Raw genomic sequence first — 25,488 nt, forward strand, 5'->3', positions numbered from 1 at the left:
AATGTTTGCACTCACCCCAGATTTTGGCTGCAAAACCACTCTCAGTAGATTCTTGAACTGAAGATGCCCGTATGCTTCAGAAGCCTGTGCCCAGAGACGCCCAAATACCACCGCCATAAGCTTCGCAAGATACTGTCAAAAAACTGAGGTGTAATTTACGTGTGTTAAAATATCGAGATCTTAAGTGTTAGTTCAATGAACCGTTACAATTATGTACACCGATGTAATAAACCACCCAAAACAAAATATACAACATTTTCTTCCCTGCAGAAAACTCTTTCCTACCCCTTTCCAGCCAATTCCCATCCTTCCAGTCTACCCCAGAAACAACGACACTCTGATATTTAGTGGATAGATACTCTCCTAATTTTTCTTCTAAATTTATGGTTCTGGGTATATATTTAAATATAGAATCCATTTAAAATTAACTTTTGTACACTGACTACAGAAAAATTCACTATTGTGTTCCTTTACTGTCTATCCATTTGCTTTCACCAGTTTTTTTTTTGCTTTTAATTATTTGCTTGTTTATATTTGCTCTGGGTTTAATTTACACTTCGTTTTCAAGTTTCTTATGGTCAAAGATTGGATACTTGATTTCTTCTTTTTGACAATATGCATTTGCATTTAGAGCTGCAAATTTCCCTCTAAGCATTGTGTTAGCTGCTCCCAACAGTTTTGATGTATTAGAATTTTGTCATCATTCAGGTAAAAATATTTTTCTAACTTACCTGTGATTTCTTCTTTGATGTGTGAGTTACTCAGAGCATGTTGTTTAATTTCTAAAACTGGGGATGTTTTAGGTATCTTGTTGTTATCCATTTCTAATATAATACTATTGTGGCCAGAGCATATACTCTGTTTGACTTTGATTTTTAGATATTTACTGAAACTTGTTTCGTGGTCCGGCAAAAATGGTCTATCTTGGTGAAATGCCGCACGCTCTTGAAAAGAACTTTTCATGTTTCCATCAGTTGTTGGGAGTAATGCTTTACAAAGAGTGGGTTTGACCCGCTACTCCAGGTCTCTCCCTCTCCCCATGTTATAGACATTCTCCTCTTCCCACTAGAGACCTGACTCTCAATGCCTCAAACACACTTGCTTAGGAAAGGTTGACCCTAGTCACTGAGTTATAGCATCTTGTTCCCTGAAGCTATCAGCACTAACTAAAGGCGCTTGTCTTGCTGAGACCCATAGAGCCTATCTGTGGCCACTAAAGTGCATCATACAGCTTTGCCTGCTCTAGCGATGCTGTAAGTGAACCATATACATCCCCTGTCCTCTTCGAGGCTGGCGTTTGTATTCATTCCCCCAGCTGCTGGGAATGCTGGAGGCTGGTAGATTTCAGCTAGTATCTCTCTGGGAATTGCCTTCAGCCAAAGAGCCAACAGAACAAGAGTTCAGCGTCTCTGAGTGGAACCAATAAACTCTACAGACAGTGAGAAATAAAATAAAGGGGAAGGCAGATGGGGACCACAACATCACCTTTCTTTTATTTCCAAACATCTTTACTGAGATATAATTTACATGCCATAAAATTAACTTGTTTTAAGTATACAATTCAACTATTTTAAGTAAAATTATGGACTTGTATAACCATAACCATTGTCCTGTTTTGGAACATTTCTATCTCCCCCAAAAGATCTCTTGTGCCCATTAGCAGCCACTCCTCATTCCCACTCCCCAGCTCTGGGCAACTTTTATTTATTTTTATTTTTTATTTTTTTGCGGTACGCGGGCCTCTCACTGTTGTGGCCTCTCCCGTTGCGGAGCACAGGCTCCAGACGCGCAGGCTCAGTGGCCATGGCTCACGGGCCTAGCCGCTCCGTGGCATGTGGGATCTTCCCGGACCGGAGCAAGAACCCGCGTCCCCTGCATCGGCAGGCGGACTCTCAACCACTGTGCCACCAGGGAAGCCCTCCAGCTTTCTTTTGGTTTCCATTTGCATGGAATATCTTTTTCCATCCCCTCACTTTCAGTCTGTATGTGTCCCTAGGTCTGAAGTGAGTCTCTTGTAGACAGTGATATGCATCTTGTTTTTGTATCCATTCAGCCAATCTGTGTCTTTTTGTTGGAGCATTTAATCTTGTGTTTCCCACTTAGAGAAGTTCCTTTAGCATTTGTTGTAGACCTGGTTTGGTGGTGCTGAATTCTCTTAGCTTTTGCTTGTCTGTAAAGCTTTTGATTTCTCCATTGAATCTGAATGAGATCCTTGCTGGGTAGAGTAATCTTGGTTGTAGTTTCTTCCCTTTCATCGTGCCACTCCCTTCTGGCTTGTAGAGTTTCTGCTGAGAAATCAGCTGTTAACCTCATGGGAGTTCCCTTGTATGTTATTTGTCCTTTTGCCCTTATTGCTTTCAATAATTTTTCTTTGTCTTTAATTTTTGTCAATTTGATTACTATGTGTCTCAGCGTGTTTCTCCTTGGGTTTATCCTGCCTTGGACTCTCTGTGCTTCCTGGACTTGGGTGGCTATTTCCTTTCCCATGTTAGGGAACTTTTCGACTATTATCTCTTCAAATATTTTCTCAGGTCCTCTCTCTCTCTCTCTCCTCCTTCTGGGACCCCTATAATGCGAATGTTGTTGTGTATAATGTTGTCCCAGAGGTCTCGTAGGCTGTCTTCATTTCTTTTCATTCTTTTTTCTTTATTTTTTATTCTTTTTTCTTTATTTTCTTTATTCTTTATCCACGACAGTGAATTCCACCATTCTGTCTTCCAGGTCACTTATCTGTTCTTCTGTCTCAATTATTCTGCTATTGATTCCTTCTAGTGTATTTTTCATTTCAGTTATTGTATTGTTCATCTCTGTTGGTTTGTTCTTTAATTCTTCTAGGTGTTTGTGCTTTAATTCTTCTAGGTCTTTGTTAAACATTTCTTGCATCTTCTCAATCTTTGCCTCCATTCTTTTTCCGAGGTCCTGGATCATCTTCACTAACATACTGAATTCTTTTTCTGGAAGGTTGCCTATCTCCACTTTATTTAGTTGTTTTTCTGGGGTTTTATCTTGTCCCTTCATGTGGTACAAAGTCCTCTGCCTTTTCATTTTGTCTCTCTTTCTGTGAACGTCTCTCTCCTTTCTTAGGATGTCAATTATCCTTCTTTTTTAAGTGGTAGAGTTTGCAATATACATTTACAATGAATCCAGGTTCACTTTCAAATAACACTATACCACTTCACGGGTAGTGTGAGTATCTTATAATAACAAAATATTCCTAGTTCCTCCCTCCTGTATCTTTTATCATTGTTGTCATTCATTTCACTTATACACAGGCATATACATAAAATATACATATATAATTGTTACTTTATTATTTTGAACAGGCTCTTATCTGTTAGATCAACTGAGAATAAGAAAAATAAGAGTTTTTAACTTCACATATTCCTTTTCTAATGCTCTTTCTTTGTGTAGATCTAAGTTTCTGACCTATACAATTTTCTCTTTCTCTGAGGAGTTTTTTTCAACATTTCTTGCAGCGTAGCGTTACTGGTAACAAATGCTCTCAATTTTTGTTTGTCTAAGAAAGTCTTTATTTCTCTTCAGTTTAAAAAGGCAATTTCACAGAATACAGAATTCTATGTTGGTGTTGTTTTTTTCTCTCAACACCTTGACTATTTCACTCCACTCTCTTCTTGCTTACGTGGTTTCTGAGAAGGATGTAATTCTTATCTTTGCTCCTCTATAGGTAGTGTGCTTTTTTTCTCTCTGGCTTCGGTCAAGACTTTTTTTTAATCTTTGATTTTCTGTAATTTGAAGATAATATGCCTGCTTGGTGTTCTCTGACCTTCCTGGAACTGAGGTTTGGTGTCTGACATTAATTTGGGGGAAATCCTTCGTCATTATTGCTTCAAATATTTCTTCTCTTCCTTTCTCTCTTCCTTCTCTCTCTCATATTCACATTACTCATATAATACACCTTTTATAGTTGTACCACAATTCAGGGATATTCTGTCCTGGGTTTTTTTCCAATATTTTTTCTCTTTGCTTTTTAGTTTTGGAAGTTACTATTGACATATCTTCAAACTCAGAGATTCTCTCCTCAGCCATGTCCACTCTGCTAAAGAGCCCATTAAAGGCATTCTTTATTTCCATTACAGTGTTTTTGATCTCCAGCATTTCTTTTTGATTCTTTCTTAGAATTTCCATCTCTCTGTTTACATAACCCATCTGCTTTTGCATGTTGTCTACTTGGCGCATTCGATCGTTTAGTGTATGAATCAGAGCTGTTTTAGATTCCTGGCTTGATAAATCCAACATCCCTGCCATATCTGAGTCTGGTTCTGAGGCTTGTTCTGTCTTTTCAAACTGTATTTTTTTGCCTTGTAATTTTTTGTTTAAAGCCAGACACGATGTACTGGGTTAGAAGAACTCTGGTCCATAGGCCTGTAGTGATGTGGTGGAAGGGTGTGTGTTGGGGAAGTGTTCTACAGTCCTATGATTAGTCTTGGTCTTTTGGTGAGCCTGTGCCCCTGGACTGTGAACTTTACTTCTCAATCCCCCCTTCCCCGCTAAAGTGGGACAGGATTGCTAGAGGGGGCAGGAGTTGGGTATTTCCGGTCTCCCAAGTTGGTTGGGCTCTGATAAAACCCTAGTAGGTGAGGGTCTGGAAAAGTGGTTTCTCTTGAGGGCAGGCCTTGTTAAGAACAGCATGCACTGGTGTATGTCAACATGGTTATTTTCCCCCTCCCCCTGCTAGAAGCTCTAGGGATTTTTTTCTCTGATATTCACTGTGAGAACCTAGTAGAGTTCCTGTAAGTAAAACAAAAGTATTGGGTGGGGGGGTCCTCCTCTGACTGGGTGCCCCCAGAGTTTTTTAACTCTCAGACGGGTCCACACCTAGCCTCCAGCAATTCATCAGTTACAGTTCAGGTTTTCTGATGCCAGGGCTGGTTTTCACCGAGGCTTCTGCTCATGGATTTCTGCTCAGATAAATTGTGATTCTCTGTACCTGCCAGTCTCTCCAGTTTGGGGGTAGTGGTGGTGGTGTGCCCTGTGACCTCATTTTTCTGAAGGATCTAGAGAAGTTGTTGATTTTTCAGTTTGTTCAACTTTTTACTTGTTGTTGGAATGGACCGGCAACTTCCAAGATCCTTACCTCCTGGATTGGGAAACAGAAGTCCCCCATATTGTTTAATTTTCATGATGAGAATCCAAGGAGATTGGTATTATTATTTAGTAGAGGAAACAAAAGACGTTTTGAGTCTTGCCAAACATCTTGAGGACAGTGGAGTCAGAATCTGAATCAACACAACCTGACCCTGGGGTGACTCCAAAGCCAATCCTCTTTATCAGAAAACAATGCTTATCTTTTAGATACCCAGTGTTCTGTTCAATTGTTGAAACTTTCCAATGGGGAAGATTTCTCTGCCTTCTTTATCCATGCATTCTAATGGCGGACATTTTTAGGGGCTGAGAAGTCCCTTCTGAGGTTTCATTAGTATCTCTTCATGTGACTGTGGACATTCCGCTGTCCACACCTCTGATGCCATGAGAACAGCCTTTGGCACTATCTTTATAACATCCCTGCTCATCTCCCTTGGGATCCTGGATCTTAGATCTAGCCCTCTGAGTTCAGAAGGAAAAGGCAACTTAAAAAATGACACAAATGTGTCTAGGACCAAAAAAAGAGTACAGTTATCACCCAGGTAGATGTATACAGGGAGAACTTACACTAGATTCTCTTGTAAAGTAAGCTAACTCCATTATCTACATCCCCAATTGCCTTCTTGCCATATGCTATTGTGATTTGTTTCTCTTACCCCAAACCAGTCTGGAATGACTCAGTCAGGCTGCCACCTGCTGATTTCAGGGCTGAAGAGACTTCCTGGCCATCATGCCTGCTTAGAAGTCCCTATAATAAGTACAGTTATTACAGAGAAACTTGGGGAATTTTACTGCATGTTCATCAGCCAGCAAGTAGTCTGAGCATGCAAAAAAAATCTGATTTATGAGATGGTGGTGGGGTGGTTAGGAGAGTGGATGTTATCTTACCAACGATTCCTCTGGTTTCAAACCTTACTTTCAAGGCTGCTTATTTATTCTTTTGCACCACAAAAGACAATGAGGTTCTGAGATATTCTTATCTGATCTCTGACGTAAGAGAATAACGAGACCAAAGTCATGGACTTAACACAAATTGGAAGAGCCTTCAACAAGTGGTATCTGAGGCATAGTTCTGTGATCTAGAAGTAGAATTCCAGAGAGTGAATTTCTAGGAAGTTCACCAAGCCCCAGTGGATGTGATGCTGAGTCCCAGCTGGCGACAGGGGTATGAGGGCTGAGGAACAGGGAAGAGAAGAGCAAAGTCTATCTAGGTGCCGTCCCATGCTACAAGAGGTGGCTGGGTTGTCCAGTTCTCTCAGGAGTCTGCCCGAAGCCTGCCCACTGTCAGAGTCCATGTTCCTGGAGACCCCTGGGTAAGAGAATATTTCTCAGACTTTAATTTCTTCAGTTGGTTGAGCTCTTTAGTACTTTATTGAGAAAGCCTACATCTATCTAGTAAAACTACCCAATGTGACTGAAATAAAGATGTCTCCTTTCTCATTTATTGGTCAAGGACTGGTATAGTCTAATTTGTTTCCAGAGTTCCTGAATCTCTTGTCTCTTTTCACTACCTCTCCCGGAGGTCAGTACACTACACAGAATAGACCTTATTTAACAGGATGCTGTGGCATCCTAGGTCACAAAGACAAATATTTTAGGTTTTCATTTGTTTTTCTGTTCTCTCACGTCTCTGGCATTGGCTCTGTGAACTAACGTTAGTTTCCCAAGATCCCTTGCAGTGGTGCATGAGTCAGGCTGTACCAGGACCACCCCCGCCCCATAACCCTTTTTGATCCTGTGAAGCTGCCATCTTTTCCAAGGCACATTGTTGCTACTCCAGTCAGTGTGTTGAGGGCCTTCTTCACACCCCTGCTCACTTAGGCCTCCTGTCCCACAGTGCAACTGTGACTGCTGTGTCAGCCAGGCAGTTGCCCTTAGACAGGGCACCTCCTTAGCCTGTCCCTAAGTTTTAGCATAAGCACCCCATCCTTGCTGCCAAATTAAGACCCCTTCTTGGCCTCAAAATGACCATCAGCCCAACAATGCAGGAGCCAATTTTAACTTTTAACTGAATAAAAGGTTAGGATCTAACACAAGGGTCATGGTCAATTAGCTTTTTCCTTTTATCAACCCATTAACAATGACATCTAACTTAGTCTCCCAGGCCTCTTTTCAAAGACCACAATCCTATCAACAGTCTACTACTCTTTAAGCGTTCTAACTACACTAGCTTCACTTTCCTTCTTTTATCTGGTTCGTCTGTTCTGCCCTGTCTCATAGATAGGGAATATGATTTTTGTTGGGGAATATTTTATATGGATAGCTCTTCTGTCCAGAGTGCAAATTTCCATAGTTATCTCATAGAGATATAGAGGATATAGCTAGACATAGAGGATGTAAAAATATATAGGTATTTAAGTCACTACTGATCTTCCCTTTAAAGATCATTTATTTAGAGAAGAATCAAAGGAGTTGATTATTTGGAAGTCTGGGTGTTCACTTCCCCTGTATTCTGGGTTCTGAATACACCCCAGTATAGGCAAACAGGACTGTCTAATACCACCATAGTTTATTTTCTCTTTATAAATATGTAGGTGGCACATAGTCCATTCATTTGGGTTAGGCAGATGGCTATAGCATTAAATGTTATGACCAGAGAGGCTGCTGCAGGACGGTGTTCTCTTTCTGTGTTTCCCATGCTATCTAATGTTCTCTTGACCTTGGTTATGTGGGATAAGCTGGGCAAAAGTGGAACTGTACTATGGCGTGAGTTCATGCAGCAAAGTGTCGACCCAGGAATGATAGGAGACTTTTCATGTCTTTTGGCTTAGGTAGTGACCAGTTCAGCTTGGTTCTGTCCTAACTCACTGTTTTCCCTCTGGGACTTCTATACTTCTCCATATGTGGCAGTGCAGTTTGAGCCAGCTTTGTCTTTTTGGATTAATTCATTTAACAAATATTTACTGAAAGCCTTCCACGGTGTTGGGCATGGTTCCATGTGCTGGGAATGAAGAGGTGACCACAACTGATAAATGTGGCTGTGCAGCTGAAGATTAGCAATAAACAAACAAAGGATAAGTTAACTGCCGATTGTAGTAAGTGCTGGGAGGGGAAAAAAAACCAGGGTAATGCGATGAGTAAAGTAGAGCCTATTCTAGATAGGACAGTCAGGGAACTCTCACTTGATTGGGGCAGTGGCTTTTAAACTGAGATCTAAGTTTCTAGAAAGAGCCAATCATGGAAAGAGATTGGGGAAGGACATTTTATGTAGAGGGGATAGTAAAGGTGACAGTCTAGAGGCAAAAAAGAGTTTGGCTTGTTTAAGGAATAGAAAGGAGGCATTATGGCTGGGGCATAGTGAATGAAGGGGAGAGTGATAAAGGATTTGCAAGAACATGATCCTACAGTGCCCCGAAGAGCTGACGATCAGTGTAGAACTGACACTGAGTGGAATGGGAAGCCGCAGAAAGGCCTTAAACAGGTGAGGTATAGGATTTGCTTGTACTTAATAAATCTATCAGATTGTTGTATAGAGAACAGAATGTAACAAGGAGTGAGAGAACATGGGGAAACCAGTTATGAAGTTATTTATTTAGGGCACTGGAAATTCATCCTTAACTTTCTTGTTGATTTCAAGGGTCAGATCTTATCCAGCTGGATGCCCCTGCTCTAGAAGTCTATTTTTGCTGACTACTAGTCTGGGGAATTTTTACTCTGGTAGGGCATCTATTCATTTTTCCATCTCTCCTTTCACCCACGTATCTTCAGTCCATCCACCCATCCATCCATCCATCCATTCATCTATCCATCCATCCATCTGTCCATCCCACAAACGTTTATTGAGATGCTGCTATATGCCACGCCCGGTACCAAGTATATAGTTTCTTGCTCAGAGCCATGTACAGTCTATTAGTGGTGAGAGACAAATAAATAAACATAACAATTATAATAAGGATTGTAATCGTATAATGTGCAAAACACAATAGGAAACACTTAACAAGTAGCCAGGTAAGAATAGGTGATGTTTGAACAAGGTCTTGAAAGATGAATAGGAATTTGCCAAATAATAATAACAAAAGCTACTATTTTTTTTAAAGGAACATTTATTTATTTATTGGCTGTGACGGGTCTTCGTTGCTTCATGCAGGCTTTCTCTAGTTGCAGTGAGCGGGGGCTACTCTTCATTGCCATGCGCAGGCTTCTCATTGTGGTGGCTTCCCTTGCTGTGGAGCATGGGCTCTAGGCTTGTGGGCTTCAGTAGTTGTGGCACGCAGGCTCAGTAGTTGTGGCTCGCGGGCTTAGTTGCTCTGCAGCATGTCGGAGCTTTCAGGACCAGGGATCGAACCTGTGTCCCTTGCGTTGGCAGGTGGATTCTTAACCACTGTGCCACCAGGGAAGTCCCAAAGCTGCTATTTCTTAAACACACTAGAACTCTGAACTTTACATACATTGTCTCAATCTTTCTCCCGTCCTAGCGAGCTAGGTAGTATAATCCCCATTTTATAGACAAGGACATCGAAGAACAGAGAGATCAAAAAACCTTCCCAAGTCACAGTCCTGTCAATCCTATGTCTGTATGACTCCAAAGCCTATGCTTTTAACTATATTATTTCCCTATTATCTACAGATAGGAGTATAATTTTTGTTGGGGAATATTTTATATGTATAGCTCTTCTGTCTAGAGTGCAGATTTACATAGCTGTTTCATAGAAACGTAGTATATTCAAAAATTTTAATCCACTAGCTACTTCAGTCATTATTGATCCGCCCTTTTAAGATGTCTTCTTTCAGAGGAGGATTTTAGGCAAGAGAACAGCATATACAAGGCAGTGAGGCAAAGAAGAGCATCGGCACATTTGAGGAATATGAGGGATTTGGGGTGGAGTGGTTGAGGGTGCAGGGGATGAACCTGTGGACAGGATGGGACCGAGGCAGGATGGCATCACACACCCTAGTAAGATTTTGTCTTCTTCCTGTGGGCGAACTCAGCAGTCAGTCCCTTCACTCTCTTTCTCTACATCCTGGAGAACTGGATCAGGTCCCGACTGATCTCAGCAACCGACCGGCAGCCTAAAAGAACCATGTAGTTAAAAAGCTCATTTCTCTAAAACCCCAGTCACCTACCCCACTGTGGGGAAGAGATGGTCTAGTGGGAACAAGCTTGACTTGACCCTTGTGCTCACCCTGATTAAATGTTATGTATACAGAACGAATCATCTAATTCTGATTGCACTGGGAATTATTTCGTGAGCCTGTGCCTGTGTCTTCTTTTAAAACAGCCATGTCAAAACGGCACGGTAAAAACATAAAAACCACATTTCGGCCTTTTGAAAAATCACTTTGTGTGCAGTGGATACACTTGACCTTTATCTCCGTCGTGATAAGGCTTCAGGACACAGGAAGTATCTGTCAGGGAGGCATATGACTCAGGGAAAGCAGACAAGATAGGGCGAGTGTTTCATACAACTGCCTTCTAAGAAAAAGTTTTGTAAAACGCAACACCCGTCTTTGGTGGAGGAGCGTCATTAAAATGCAAAACTGGGACTGTCGCTGAGATGAGACTCAGGGACTGGAGACAGTGACTCCAGACAAATGTCAAGAGAGAAGGGAGAAAGTGAGAACACGAGTTGGAGAATTGTAGGCGCAGAAGACAGTGAGAAATCACTGGTGATAAGAGGATGTATAATGTTTCCCTTGAAGTTCTTTCCCCATCTGTGGTGTATGCACCGTCACCTCCTAAAACCTAACTAGCAAATTGTATTACTCACAGAAGTATAACTAATGAGAGGGTCTTTTCCCAAAAATGGAAGCGGAGGAAATGGTTGAGCTTCACGCCCACGTGGATTATAAGGGACAGAAACGGCAGGTGTGGAATGCATAAATAACCCGTAAAATGAATTAAGTCAGCACAAGCAGGAATTCAGAGCCAGAGGTGCTCTCATCAGAACTGACAATGAGTTTGAGAGCTCGTTTCCACAGGGCAGACAGAATAGTGCGGCTTCAGAGCAGGCAGACCTCCTCAAGGAGCACAGAGATGCCAAAAATATAATCTCTGCTTGTATATTGTAGTAGAAATAAATATTTAAACTATGGAAAAATGTCTCAGTAGTTGCATCAAAGTGTTGTGATTCCATTTTGAGATGTGAAGTATCTGTTCATATTTAAGCCCTGGTGATATCTGTGTACTTGTTATACTTACCAGTATAAACTCATCAGAATGGGTCAGGGTCCCACAAGGTCCCAGGGACATTGCCTTACTCTTGGTAGAGGTTCAGTAAAAGTTTAAGAGTGAATGCATAATTACAATGTATTCCTGCTTTTTCATTACTGTAAATTATGTGGATATTCACACGAAAAAGCTTTGGCTAAATTAAAGCAAAGTGGTTAATTCCCAGCAAGAAATCTGAAGAAGATTCATATACTCTTCTGACTTAGCCCCCTCGCCTTACGAGGGATGAGAACTGAGTAAGGTGTGTGCAGGCTTGTGCTGATAATGATTTATATGTGCACATTTTTGTTTTTTAAGACAAATCACAGTTTTACCCTTTCTATAAATATAATTTCAGCAATTGGTCTCACAGTTAGAAAAACGTTCATTTTAAACTTCTTTTGCTTTCAATCGTAGTGCAAATAGTGTTCTCCTCCCAGGTCTGTGATGTCTCAGGGTTATAAGGGGAAAATATCACACATTTCTAGGGGAATTAGGGAAGAGAAGTCATATTGACTGATCACCTCCTGGGTGCCAGGTTTGTGTCAAGGCGTCTGAGATGCAGTGTGCAGGGAAAAGCTACGGGGTGACAGAATCTCTGGGGTTTCACATTATGATTTCGCACTTTAGTGAGTTCCACCAAAAACACAGCGCCCCCTCCAGCTGAGACCCCCCCCTCTCCCCGGGGACTAAACCGTAGGGCGTCTTTCCTGAGGGAGCGACACACAAAGAGGATGCCGAGGGATGGCCGTCGGCCTAGGTTTTCTATTCTTCCTCTTCCTCCCCAAACCCTCCTCTCCACCCCACATTTGGTTGTTGATTCGTAATTTTTCTATACATTTAAAACAATACATTCTTACTGTAGAACCATTAGAAGGAAAGAAATATAAAAAGTCAGGCATAAAAGTGTTCATAATCCTGTTTTTTCTTTCTTTTTTTCCTGCCCCCTTTAAAAAAGGGTGCTCTCCATGCTCTATTTCAGAAAGAGATTTTCCAGCCACCATTTCCACCCCCAATGGTTGTTAAGTATAAACTTTTGGTGGAATAAAAAAGCTTTGTTATTGTGAATTCCCCCAACAGGCTTCTGTTAAAGAAGTTCAGATATCATTTCACAAGGACAGGAGAAAATATTGGGGGGAGCAGGAGAAGTCACCTCAATCTCCTGGAATCTGCAGAAACCATAGGTCTTCCCATCCCTCTCCCCACAAACCCCCCCACCCCCGAGGGGCAAAACACACCAATACGATATTTGTTCACACTTGTGTTCTCCCCTCCCTCATGGGAGCGACTTGGGTCATTTATTGCCTTATCTTCATAGGCTTTGGCCCAGAATGGACAGTCCCGGTCCTTGACGCCGTAATCCAGGTCCCTTTTTTTTCTTTTAAACTGCTAAGTGGAAAGGGGCTGCTGCTGGCATTAATGCCGATCTAAGGTTTCTAGCTTGTACTACTCAAGCCCAAAAGGGTGAGTCTGCAGCCCCAGTGGACACTATGCAACTTGGACACTGAGTACAAGATACTTGTCTAAATATCAGATCAAAACCAGACTTGAAAAGACCTGGACGTCTTGCCTTGTGCCTAGCACACGTCAGACGCTCAGTCACATCATCTACAGAAATAAGTTCATGGCGTGGAAGCAGTCTTGACTCCACTTCAGAGCTCTTGATTCATTATTTCCTTACTTCTGGAGGAGGTTTCTGTTATTACCATATTTTAGAATTGAGGCGTGGGTGGAGGTCTTATTGGGGTTCGTCTTGTCTGTCTCTCACATTGCAATTGATTACCATCTATAGCAGACAGTCAAAGACAGAGCTATTGGCCACTGGCATTTGGGCAGGACAATTCTTTTCTGTGAGACAGCTCCAAGCATTTTAGGATAGTTAGCATTTCCGGTCCTTGAGCACTAAATACCTCCAGTACCCACCCTGCCTCATTGTGCCGATGAGAAAAAAATCAACTGACCCCCCCGAACAAAACGCCCCTGAAGAGAAAAGTTACCGTCATTAGTTGAGAGCCACTATTTTACTTTCTGGGATTCCAGGCTTTGCTAAACACGTATGTTATTTTGTTTTGTTTTGTTTTGTTTTGTTTTTGCGGTACGCGGGCCTCTCACTGTTGTGGCCTCTCCCGTTGCGGAGCACAGGCTCCGGATGCGCAGGCTCAGCGGCCATGGCTCACGGGCCCAGCCGCTCCGCGGCACGTGGGATCCTCCCGGACCGGGGCACGAACCCGCGTCCCCTGCATCGGCAGGCGGACTCTCAACCACTGCGCCACCAGGGAAGCCCAGCACGTATGTTTTTATGAGCACTGCTTTACAGTCATCTCATTTTTGACTGAAATAGCCTGGCTGTAACTTCGAGACGTTCATGCTTGTCTTGCTGTCTGTGGTTACGCAGGATGATGCGTCTCCTTCTCCCTGTTCTGTCCTCCTGTTTGTTTCTATCTCCCCAGCTCCTCCATGCTTCCCCTATGACATAATTTCTCTACTCTTCACAGTCCCTGAATATTACTTAAAAGATGACACACAGAACCACATCTGACAAGCCCGATAGGATCTGAGCAGGCCAGAGTAAAACGGGACCCTCTTTCCCCAAATCAGAAATTGCATTTGATTTTGTAGTAGATGTATCACATTTTGAGTTCGTGCTTAATCTTTGTCTGGCCGATTTCCTCCCTGTTCTTTCCTTTGGGCAGCCACTGGGTCTGGGAAAGGCGAGCTAGAAGGGCCACTGCTCCCGTTCTTTAGACGGCCTGTTTTCAGTTCTGAATCAGGAAAAGAATTGTAAAAACTTACCTGTCAGGGTCATGGAAGTGTGGAATTCGTTTTTTAAAATGTTCAAAACTTCCTCAACACCATGTTCACCCTGCTCCCAAGACAGAGAGAGAGAGAGAGAGAAAAGGAGAGACAAAAAGAGGCATGAAGGAACCTTCTGACCATGTGCTGAGTATAAATTCTAGGTGAGCTCAGAGCTGTGCTGGGGAGGATGGGGCTACCTGTGAAATTAGAACTATGTTGGGAATAATGGAAAGCAAAGAGGAAAATGTAGGGTGACAGCTCTTGAAAGTGGGCAACATGCTGTCGAGGAAGCATGGTGGAGCTGGAGAGGGGTCACCGTCCTTCAGGATCTGTGGCACCTTCCAACAAACGGCCAAGCTTGGGGGTTAAAACACAGAAATGCGTGGAAACGAATGAGAAGCGTGGTACCTTCCGGCTGGTTTTCCCTTTGCCACTCTCACCTTGTAGGCAAGACCCCATAGGATGGGTCTGCCCAGAAAAACGCATTTAGCCCCGAGGGCCAGAGCCTTCAGCACATCATTGCCGGTTCGGATGCCACCATCCAGGTACACTTCAATTTTCCCTTTCACAGAAGCCACCACTTCTGTCAAGGCATCGATCTGAAAAGGACAGACAAGTGTGGGTCGAGGGATTTCCCTTTTGATTCTCAGGGTGTCAGGGGACAGCAGTGCCCCCTCAGCATGGGCTGGCACCAGGAGGTCCAAGCGGGGGCGATGCCTAACTCTTCCTCCCCTTCTGTGCTTGAGGCTGCAGGTGCCTATCAAAGCAGTGCAGCCACATTCCCAAGGTCCAGGGACTTTCTGCAGGCTCCCAGTTCTGCCATTTTCTGCTCGGACAGAGATGGAGCAGAAACCTTTTTGTTCCTCTTCACATCCCCTAGGGGACATTTTCCATTTGTGGTGTTCACTTTAATGCTCTTCTTTTTAAAGAACATTTTGACTTTTGATTTTCTTCCACTTTTTCTGTGTCTAAGGTGGCACAGCTAGAAATGCTTTCCATTGCCAAGGCCCTAAGTCTTTTTGGCAAAACAAGTGTGATCGGCCATGACCCTAGCGTCTGGACCACAGCCTGTTCAGTGTAACTGCGCTGTACATCATTCCTAATGCACCACATTTGAGCAACTTGTTCCTGACTCCTTTGGGGGTTAACTGAGACATGGGATAGGTATGCAGCAGCAACATTGTAAAACTAGGGTTGAAGACTTCGAAAGACAAAATAGAAACAGCTGATCACTCTGGCCTGGTTGCTCCGCTGGACCTTTTCTCTCACCTTGTCTCTTTCATTCCAGGATCTTTGGTCAACAGGCCTTGTGCACCTAAGGTGCCCCAGACCAAGCTGTGTTCCTCCAAGTCTATAAGGAAGAGTGACTGCAGAGTCTAGGAGGAGGGTCCTGGAGGAAAAGGTTCTGGAACTGCCGCGGGGGCTCCTGTTCTGTGCCTCACTGAGGAATGACCAGAGAGGAGAAGTAGAAACTGGGCCCCTAAGAGGACTTGTGCTGCCGAAGGCGTCAATTGGAATTCTACCTGAACAAGATCCTTCGCTGAGACTGAGCAGAGTATGAAATCAGGGAGGAAAGAACTTTGTACTTTAATTTACAAGTGGAGGAGAATTGAATACGTCGTGACTTACATGTAAAGACTGGAGGGAATTCACATCCAAATAAGGGGTATTTTTACAGTCCCACCATGGTATTATTTGGAATATTTCTACAAACTATTTCTACAAATATTGCGAGAAATGAATAAATATATTTGTGCAAGGACTCTTCTAGTGAGCCATAGTGCACAACGGAGCTGATAGTAATTTGAGAAACAGAATAGGGGGTGAATTTCAGCCTAGGGTTCAGTGTGGTTTGAGAGTTAATTTTTGATAATCCACAACAGGGCATTCATTAGAGCCTTCTGGCGATAAAAGCTGGCTGATCCTTTTCCCTGGTTCCAGGAGCACGTACAGGGGTGTTAGATATGGAATCTTATAGAGATGGAACTTCGCTCAGAGAGTCACATCCCTCACAAGGAGGGGGCTGGGTTGAGAAGACTGAGGAAATTAACCCCAGCACAAAATTTAAGGGGTGCCAAAAATATAAATAATATTTGAAGACAAAATTTTAAAAAATCAAAGGGCAAACTTTGACCTGTGCGCTGGGGGCTTGTTTTGATAAATAAAGTTTTATTGGAACCAGGGCCAGGATTACAGTGAGATGAGTGAGGCAGTGTTATGCAAGTGCAGGGACAGATCCTGTCTTTATTAAAAATGTTGATATTTTGTTCACCACGGATTTTTTTGCATTAAATTTCATTTTTTCAAAGAGTGTATGAAACTATTATATACCTTACTCAGTTTTTCTGGCACCTTCTAAAATTTTGAGCCAAGGGTGGGTTTCCCACTAGCCTCACACTAATCTTGGTGCTGTCCCTGGATGACCTTGGGTTTGGTTGTTAGGTCAAGTGGCTTGGGAGAACAACATGTTGATCAACGTGATGGGGCAGGAGAAATTCTTCTTGTTCTGGCGCCTGCCTTTGCCAACACTCATTCTCTATTGAGGAAGTGCAGTGGGAAAATTAGTCGGCCACTTTTTCCCACTTCTTACTCAGTCCTCCCCAAGGGGGCAAGACTAGCTAAACTGATTAGTGAGGGAAAGCCGATTGTATTATATTTTATTAGCATTTTCTCAAAAGTCAGTACTCTACCCTGTTTGCTGCTAGTTGGTGAGGGCCTCTTTGCTTTCTCCTCCTATTGTCAGCACAGTTGGGACAGCTCAGGACCTGCTAAGCTCTTTTGCATCCTCTCTTCTGTCAGTTACGAGGTGTGTGAGAGATAGCTTTGTGGGCATCCTTGCAGGAGTTGGGTGAGAGAGCTCAGCGTGTGTTCTGAAGACCTGTGTTCTTCTAAGGTCTTAGGTCAAGAGTTGGGATGGAAAGTAGGAGGCCTGACCGTTCCCTGCAGTTCAGCTCTTACGGAGAGTCATAGTCAAGTGTGCCCCTTGCTCTCCATCATTCCATGCCTGTTTGTTATCAGGTAGAGCCTGGTGGAAAGGAGGAGGCCAGTGATTGGCACTTGAAACCCCCAAGCTTCACAAGCCTTGAAATGTACAAACTGGCTGATGCAGCTTTTCTATTTCCTGGAATTTTTTTTAAAGAAGTAATTGAGAATGTGCTAAAGATTTAAGGATGGTCACTGATGTGTTGTTTAAAATAGTGAATGCGTGGAAGCAATCCAGATGTTCAACAATAGGAAGCTGGTCATATAAGTTGTCTATTCATACTACACACCATTAAAAACAAGAAAGCATATCTACTGAAATAAAATGAGCTCGATATATTAATACATGGAAAGAAGAAAATTACATAATATCATGTATAGTTTTCAAACCTAAAATGTTATGGCCACATTAAGTTGATTACCAAACTATTGTCAGTGTGATAGTGCTTTTTTTTTTTTTGCGGTACGCGGGCCTCTCACTGTTGCGGCCTCTCCCATTGCGGAGCACAGGCTCAGCGGCCATGGCTCACGGGCCCAGCCGCTCGGCGGCATGTGGGATCTTCCCAGACCAGGGCACGAACCCGTGTCCCCTGCATCGGCAGGCGGACTCTCAATCACTGCGCCACCAGGGAAGCCCTGATAGTGCTTTTTATCTTATTCTTTTTGCTTATGTATATTTTATAGTTTACTTGCGGTGAACATGTCTTACTTATATAATAAAAAGGCCAAAAAAGACCTTAGAGGAAAAAAACCCACTTCCCTTTCTCAAAATGAGTCAAGCGGCGATAGAAGATTCTCTTGAAAAATATAAGCTGTAAATCTCCATGAAAATAAATTAACAGTTGGACTTCCCTGGTGGCACAGTGGTTAAGAATCCGCCTGCCCATGCAAGGAACACAGGTTCAATCCCTGGTCCGGGAAGATCCTACATGCTGAGAAGCAACTAAGCCTGTGTGCCACAACTACTGAGCCTGTGCTCTATAGCCTGCAAGCCACGACTACTGAGCCTGCGTGCCTAGTGCCTGTGCTCCGCAACAAGAGAAGTCACAGCAATGAGAAGCCCGTGCACCGCAGTGAAGAGTAGCCCCCACTTGCTACAACTAGAGAAAGCCTGCGTGCAGCAACAAAGACCCAAAACAGCCAAAAAAACAAAGAAAGAATTAAAAAATTTTTTTTTAATAATTTTTAAAAAAAGAAAATACGGCTTCCCTGATGGCGCAGTGGTTGAGAGTCTGCCTGCCGATGCAGGGGACTCGGGTTCGTGCCCCGGTCTGGGAAGATCCCACATGCCGCGGAGCAGCTGGGCCTGTGAGCCATGGCCGCTGAGCCTGCGCGTCCGGAGCTGAGCCTGCGCATCCGGAGCCTGTGCTCCGCAACGGGAGAGGCCCGCATACCACAAAAAAAAATAAAATTAATTAATTAATTAACTCCCTTAAAAAGTCCTTTCCCTTCCTCCCTCCTTTTCTTTTCTTTCCTCAAACTCTATCTATAAGGGACAAATTCATAAGTTAGGGGAAAAATTAGACTATCCCAGATTTTTAGCAAAGGATTCATAGGGCATTTTTAAGTTTCACTATGAAAGACAGTTATTTACTAGCTTCAGTTAGGCACTGTTTCTTCCTGGGATGTGTCATATGAGAAAAGATGAGGTTCCAATCCATGCAGACAGGCAAGCTTCCAGCTGAATGCTTCTTCCAGAAGGCAGGAGACCTCCATGCCTTGGGAACAACTCTTCTATCAGATTTCACCTTAAACACTTACTGTGTGAATTCAGACAAGTTACTTAACATCTCTAAACTCTAGTATCCTCATCTGTAAAATACAGATACTAATGCCCATCTTGCAGGACTGTTTTGAGATTTAGAGATGACATACATTGAGTTTGTAAAAATAGCCTGGCACACACTAGGCTATTATTAATGATTCAAAGTCCTTAACAATTCGCAGGTAGATATGAACACAGGTGGTGAGGGAGAGGGGAATGTGCACCAAATTGCACAGAGTACTTTGCTGTGGACACACACATACACACACACAACAGAGCACTCACAAACACACCCAGGCTGAAGTCATCCTACTTACAGAAGCAGGAACCTCATCAAGCTGCCTCCCACCATGGTTGGAAACAATGATGCCATGGACATTGTGCTTCACAGCTAACTCTGCATCCTCTTTTGTCAAGATCCCCTTAAGGATGATGGGCAATCGAGTCATGCTCTGAAACCAGGAGAGATCATCCCAGCAGATGGATGAGTCGATGGGGGACATCTGGAGATAAGGCATTAAATTTCCCTGTGGGGGAATAAAAGAGAACTTTAGTCTTGAACTCCTTCAAGACTACCATTCCAAAGATGGGACACATTTGGAGACCACCAAAAGCTTGAAAAGAGGGCCCACAAAACCCAACACTACTTCTAGCTCCTTTTCCTAACAAAATTTGTGTAAAAAACTTTTACTTCCATTGCTTATTCATTAACCATTACTTGTGTCCCTGCTCAATAATTATGCCAAGATCTGGGCACATAAAGACAAACAAGACACAGTCCTTACTTAAAAAAAAAACCAAAAACCTCAGAGTTTAGTAAGTGAGATAGATAAGCAAAAACATTTATAGGCCATTGCGATGTGTTATGATTGAGATATGCACAGGGTAACAAGAACTAAGCAATACTTCAATAACCTTAAGTCAGATATTATCCAATATTTATCTTGGCTCACCACGTGAGTCAAATATCTATAGATCCCGATGTGTCCCTGGAATCTAAGATTCCAGAAAACCTCAAGGCCAATTTGTGGTTAATGAGTAGAACTGTTGAGTCACTTGGCTGGGTATCAGAGCTGCCCGTTGGCTGAAAAGGCTGATATCACTACCTCTAATGTAGCCAAGGGATTCCAACTTTACCACGGCTTTCTCTCTCTGGGGAACTCCATCCCATTGGACTACAGGATTTTAATGGGAGAAGTGCCCTTTGTAGTCACCTTGTCTAAACAAGTGTGTAGCACTCTGGTGCCCCGTGGATGAGTTCTAGGTGTGCAGAGATATTTCCTCCCCAGTTTTCAAGGGAGGAGGGTGGGGCTTGGGCTGACTACACACCATGGGCCATTCACCTTGTGTATGAGCATCCTCTTCAGATAGTCAATTTATCTAAGTATGCCATCCAGACTGAGCATTTTCTAAATGTGGCATAAAGTAGAAAATGTTGGAAGAACTTTTTAGTTTGCTCTCCTATTTCATGAAAAAATCCTCTCCCTAGCTCTCCTATTTCCCAGAACCCAGCCCTTCCCAGAACATTTCTGGGCTGCCAGGGATGGGAAAGAACATTTTGTCTTATATTCTGCTTGTCTGGAAGTTCCGGGCAGCAGGAACCACATCTGCTTCTTGAACTGCTGCATCCCTAGTGCCTGGCACAGAACAGGTACCCAATGACTTCTTGAGGAAAGAAAGAAAAGAGGAAAGAGGGATGGAAATCTACCTCCTGTAATGCCTGCCCACTTGGCTCTGGTATCTTTCCTACCTTCTCAGGTGATCCGAGATCTTTTAGCAGTAAGTTCTTCATCAAGTCCACTTGGTTTGTAATGTTGTGTCGTCTGTTGCCAATTTTGGGTACATCCACAGTGATTACCAGAGCTTTGAAACCCAGGGATTCTACCTTTTGGATCAGCTGTTTGTTTAGCTGCCTGTTTGGGTGCACATACAGTTGGAACCATCGCAGGCCCCCGGGGGCAGTGGCAACAATGTCTTCAAGGCTACAGCTGGCATACGTGCTGGTGATGTAACAGATACCGGCTGCTTGCGCAGCTGCAAAGCAAAGGACACAACTCAGGTTGGAGGGCAGAGGCATTCTGAACTGGGGTGAGATGCCCTAGGAGTCTGTGTTTCCTCTGGCCAGCTTGCCCTGTGAGTGAAGATAAAGCTTGACTTCATTCTGCTTCCCTGTCCGGCAGGCAGGCATTGCACGTGTTTGATCAGATTGTCTGGGTCCTCCTCTGTATAACCTGTCTTACAAACTCTGTGTTGCCTATCAAAATATTTCAGGCTAGAGATGACCTTGAGTCCCCAGAACGATTTGAAGATGTTGCGGCTTTCAGGTAGGAAATGGGCTTCTTGTGAACTCATCAATGAAGCAGAAGGGAATTAAAGAAGGCAAAGGATGAGAAAACGTAATTCCAATGGAGAGGGATTGCAGCAGAAAAAAACATGCTATCTGAAGTTAGAAGAACGCGAGTTCTACCACTTCTTAGCTGTGTGGCCTTGAGTCTCATTTTCTTTATCTGTAAAAGGGCGGGGTGGGGGGATAATAATACCTCTCTTATAGGGTTGTTGCAAGATTAAATAAGATACTAGCTATGGAAGCATTTTTTAAAATTATGAAGTGAGGTACTATACAAATACTAGGGATAATGGGGATGATGACGACGGTGACAATGATGTGCTGATCGCATCTTTCTCATTTCCCACTTTAATCATTTTCAGGGGATTCCCCAACAGGTTAATGTCACTACCACCCTACAACCCATGGGCAGAGAATTTGACCAATCACAATGAATATTTTCAATTCCTAATGTCAACAGGAGGTACCCCATTCTCCTGCTCCACCCCCAAAACAACACAGCATACTCAACCATGAAGGTTTTGTAAAGCAGTCATATTCATACAGGGTATTCATATTTCAACTTAGCCAAATTTGGTTCCTAACCTGATGGATGTCACTTTCAGCTCTAGAATCCATGGATTCATTGCTTCCTATATCACAGAGTCAAAGGAAAAGACCCCAGGGAAGCCATGGGCAACTTGAGCAAAAACAGATTTGGCTTCGGGTGAAGATTACAAATGAGGCACAGGAATATTTTTACCCCCTGCCCTTCCTTTCTCCTCTCCTCTCCTCTCCTTCTCTTCTCTTCTTATTTTTTAGTGGTGGCAGATGAGGGAAGAGAACTCAGGGGTACTAGGAAGGAAACAAAACCCAGTGAAAAACTTTTTGTCAAATAAGATGATCAAGTCAACGGAGGAGAAGGGAAATGGAACATTTGGACAAGAGCACCTGCCAGGGCCTCGTGTTAGGGCTTAACGTCATGACTTTCTCCTCATCCTAAATTCAGAGGCACACCGTTCAGTCCCAGCCCTGGCCCATGAGGGTTCAAAGAGAGCCCTACCCTTGGGGCCACACTGAGCAGCCCTTTTCCCCCAGATGCTGTGTCAGAGGGGCCAGTCAGTGCCCCTCTTCCTTGGGATGGCTAGGTGGGATTTTCACCTCCTATTCACCTGTAGCTCCCTCCCACCCTAACCATTCTTTATAATGGAAAATTGGTATTTTCTCAATCTTAGGTGAAATGTTATGCAAATGTAGCTTTAAGCATTCCTTTTCCTACCCTTAATTCCAACCAGATTGCTGTCCCTAAGCCCCTTCTCTAGAGAAATTCTGGAGCTGTTTGCCCCTGCTCTGAAGGACACCTCTGTACACTTTAAGGCCCTTGGGAAAGGAGCCTCAAGGTGGGCTGGGTTCACACCTCTGGCTGTGCTCATTTCTCCATCAGGCCAGGCAAGGCAGTGGAAACCCGTGGGTGCGATGCAAATGGGGGTGCTGATCTCCTCCCCTTGGATTGTGGTCCGCGTGTCCACCTTTGACACATCTTTCAGGTACCGGGGACGGAGGCGGATTCTGTGCTGAACAAAGAGATTTTCTATCGGTGGGATGACTCAACAGCACGGAGGTGCTGCTTAGCGCTGGGACCTCCAGATTCCTGACACAGATCTAGACCACACTGGGTCCCGAGAAACCATTGGTGGAGTCAGTTGGCTGGTAGCTGATTAGGCAGCATAGACAAGCTAGAGGCTCTGCTCCTCCGGAAACCTCTCCCAACCCCCTATTCCACATTAACCCCGCCTTCTCTGAACTCCCGGTACACATATGGTCCACGCTGTTCCCTGCCTTTCTCCATCAGAGGACTGTGTCTTGGAGCTGTGCCTCCCTGACCAGACTGTCGGCACTTAGATATTTTGATTGATCCATCTTAACAAGGACTAGAAAGGGGAAGAATAAGCAGGACGGAGTTCCAGTCTCTTCCCTCTTAGGTTGGAAACAAATCTCTATAAAGCAAGAAAAGGTCATTGAAAGAGAACAAATCCCAGAGAATGACCACGACTTTTTTTTTTTTTTTTTTTGCTAGAGGCTAATTCATTTGAAGATTTGACTTAAACACTATTTTAGAAGGTAGGGAAATTAACAAATAATAATTATATGAAACGAACTTTTAAGTCGAACAGATACTTAGCTTCAGGGTCCAAAAGTGCTTATTTTCCACAACATATTATTATTTCTATACGTAAACTGAGGAAGATTTTTCTGGAAATGCTGATTGTGCAAATTTGGGTAGGAGCCTCTGTTACTTCATCTGTGAAATGGGAATAATAATCCAACTTTCCTAATAGTCTTGTGAAGACACAATGAGATAAAGCAATTGAAGTGCCTAGTATAGTGTTAAACAAGTATGAAAACACAGATAGTGTTCACCATGCATCCCATTTTCCAGTTTTCTCCTGATCTCTGTTATCACAGAGGTCAGCAAACATTCTCTGTAAAGGGCCAGATGGTAAATGTTTTAAGCTTTGTGCCATGCGGTCTTTGTCACAATTACTCAGCTCTGCTGTCGTAATGCCAAAGCAGCCAGGGACAATGTGTAGATGACTGAGCATGGCTGTGCTCTAAAATAACTTACTTGTGGACACTGAAATTCTGATTTCATATAATTGCAATTCTTCTTCTTTTGATTGTTTTCAAGCAGTTAAAAAATTTTAAAAAAGCCCAACCTTAGTTTGCGCGCCATCCAAAAACAGGCAGTGGGCCCGACCTGGCCTGTGGGCTGCTCTTTACTGACCCCTGCTCTACCCGCTGCTGTGCCGCCCAACTCTTCTCCCTTGAATCAATCTTCTTTCACCCCCAAGACTCCTTGGGTCTCCATATTTCCTCCAGCCTTGAGCCCTCTCTCCTGTTCTGCCTCCAAGCCGGAAGTTCAGGAGCTCAGGAGACTTAGGTTTACCCAGCCAGCTTCTCCTCCCTGCCCAGGGGGCTGGAGACCTTGGGACTCTTGTCCTATCTTGTCAGGGGCAAAGTCGCCGTGATCAGCACTCAGGCGACTCACTTATGGTAGTTCTGCAGAGGCACTGAGACAGATTGTCTCTCCATCCATGCTCTCCCCAGTCACCTGTCTCCCGCCAAGAAAATCCCCCCAAATCCCAAACAACAACAGAAACCCATTATTATGTCTTGAGGACTCTATCTTCTTTGGAGGCAGAAACCAGGACTGCTACCTTCCAAAGAGCTCTCAACCAGTACACCTTAGCTTAGCAATAGAAAGGATACAGAAGACCAGACTTTTTAAATGCTGCGATGTTGTCATCCCGCGTGAGGCACTCATCAGCTCCTCCTTCAATAAAGTCCCAAGTTGACTTAGACAGCTGCTCCCGTGCATGGGCCTCAAAGTCTCTCAAACACACCAAGGGCATTTCTGGACCTTTAAAGGAAAAGCCAAAACGGACCAAACAAAACCCAATAAGAATACTTCCGATATAGAGGAGAGGGTGGCGGCAGGGTGGACTACAGCATGAAGCTGTTTGGATTCAACCTGAACCCCCTGTAACCTTTATCTCAAAGGAGGTGCTGCCAAAGATGCTGATTCCAAGCCCCAAAGCAGGTAGTCCTGCTGCACCCCTCCACTGTCCCAAGCCCCTCTTCCAATCCTGGTTATGGGGTCTTCTGAATATCCCTCAGGTCTGTCCCCTCATCTCTAGGCCCACCGCCTCAGATCTAGGTGAGGCCCCACCACCTCGTATAAGATTATTACAAAGATTTCTTATCTTTGTCTCTTAGCCTTCAGATTCACTCTCCATCTTGTTTCCCTCCAGCTGCCCGGGATCTTTCTAAAAATGCAAGTCTGATCATGGCTCATGTCTTTCAAGTGCCCATGGCATGGCATTCACGGCCTTCCAGGACCTGGTTTCTGCTCACCATCTTCATTTCTTTGTGGATTTTCTTTGTCTTTTGGGTCACGATGAGCATTTCCTGAGCATACCGGAGATTTATTTCATATTTTTGTGCTCTTTTGGAAGGATATCCATCAGGGTGAGAAAACTGGGTCTGAACAGATACGAATGCCTGGAAGTTCTCAGGAATCTCCGGATGTGTGAATACGGGGCTGTAGCTGAGTATCAGGGATGAGGCTGACTTTTGCGACTCCCTGGTTGGGTCATTCAACATGGCTAATTTTGAGACCAAGAAAACAACCTATGCTCCCTCCATTCATTGCCATCCCAGTCTGAATCCCGTAAACCTGGAGCTTCTGCTACCACCGCCCCTGAAAGAGGGAAGAGGGCAGTGTCGTGGGGTACATCCTTCCAGTAGGGGCAAGGGCAGAGGGAACACAGTAGCTACAGAGATGCTGAAGGCACTGGTAACGGTCAG

General features: G+C 43.8%; 1 protein-coding gene across 1 annotated transcript; it reads right to left on the reverse strand.

The window, feature by feature from the left end:
* Nucleotides 1-9,053: 9,053 nt before the first annotated feature.
* HAO2 (hydroxyacid oxidase 2) lies at nucleotides 9,054-25,284 on the reverse strand. The gene is made up of 8 exons (XM_073800693.1): nucleotides 25,008-25,284; nucleotides 24,398-24,541; nucleotides 22,538-22,726; nucleotides 20,545-20,828; nucleotides 19,112-19,321; nucleotides 14,488-14,646; nucleotides 14,045-14,114; nucleotides 9,054-10,113 (listed from the first exon to the last, which is right to left on the reverse strand). Exons 1-8 carry the CDS (start codon nucleotides 25,282-25,284, stop codon nucleotides 10,058-10,060), a joined length of 1,389 nt encoding a protein of 462 aa, XP_073656794.1. The 3' UTR covers nucleotides 9,054-10,057.
* Between the last annotated feature and the right edge of the window lie 204 nt (nucleotides 25,285-25,488).

Source organism: Tursiops truncatus, chromosome 1 (genome assembly GCF_011762595.2).
Source record: "Tursiops truncatus isolate mTurTru1 chromosome 1, mTurTru1.mat.Y, whole genome shotgun sequence".
Classification (NCBI taxonomy): domain Eukaryota; kingdom Metazoa; phylum Chordata; class Mammalia; order Artiodactyla; family Delphinidae; genus Tursiops; species Tursiops truncatus.

What these genes read in the sequence shown, in the direction of transcription:
- HAO2 (XM_073800693.1), bottom strand. Translation starts at nt 25,284, where the DNA reads ATGTTGAATGACCCAACCAGGGAGTCGCAAAAGTCAGCCTCATCCCTG. An exon ending in AAACCAGGTCCTGGAAGGCC is followed by an intron (nt 24,542 to 25,007) that starts GTGAATGCCATG and finishes TTTCCTTTAAAG; the next exon opens with GTCCAGAAATGCCCTTGGTG. An exon ending in ATCTCGGATCACCTGAGAAG is followed by an intron (nt 19,322 to 20,544) that starts GTAGGAAAGATA and finishes ATTCCCCCACAG; the next exon opens with GGAAATTTAATGCCTTATCT.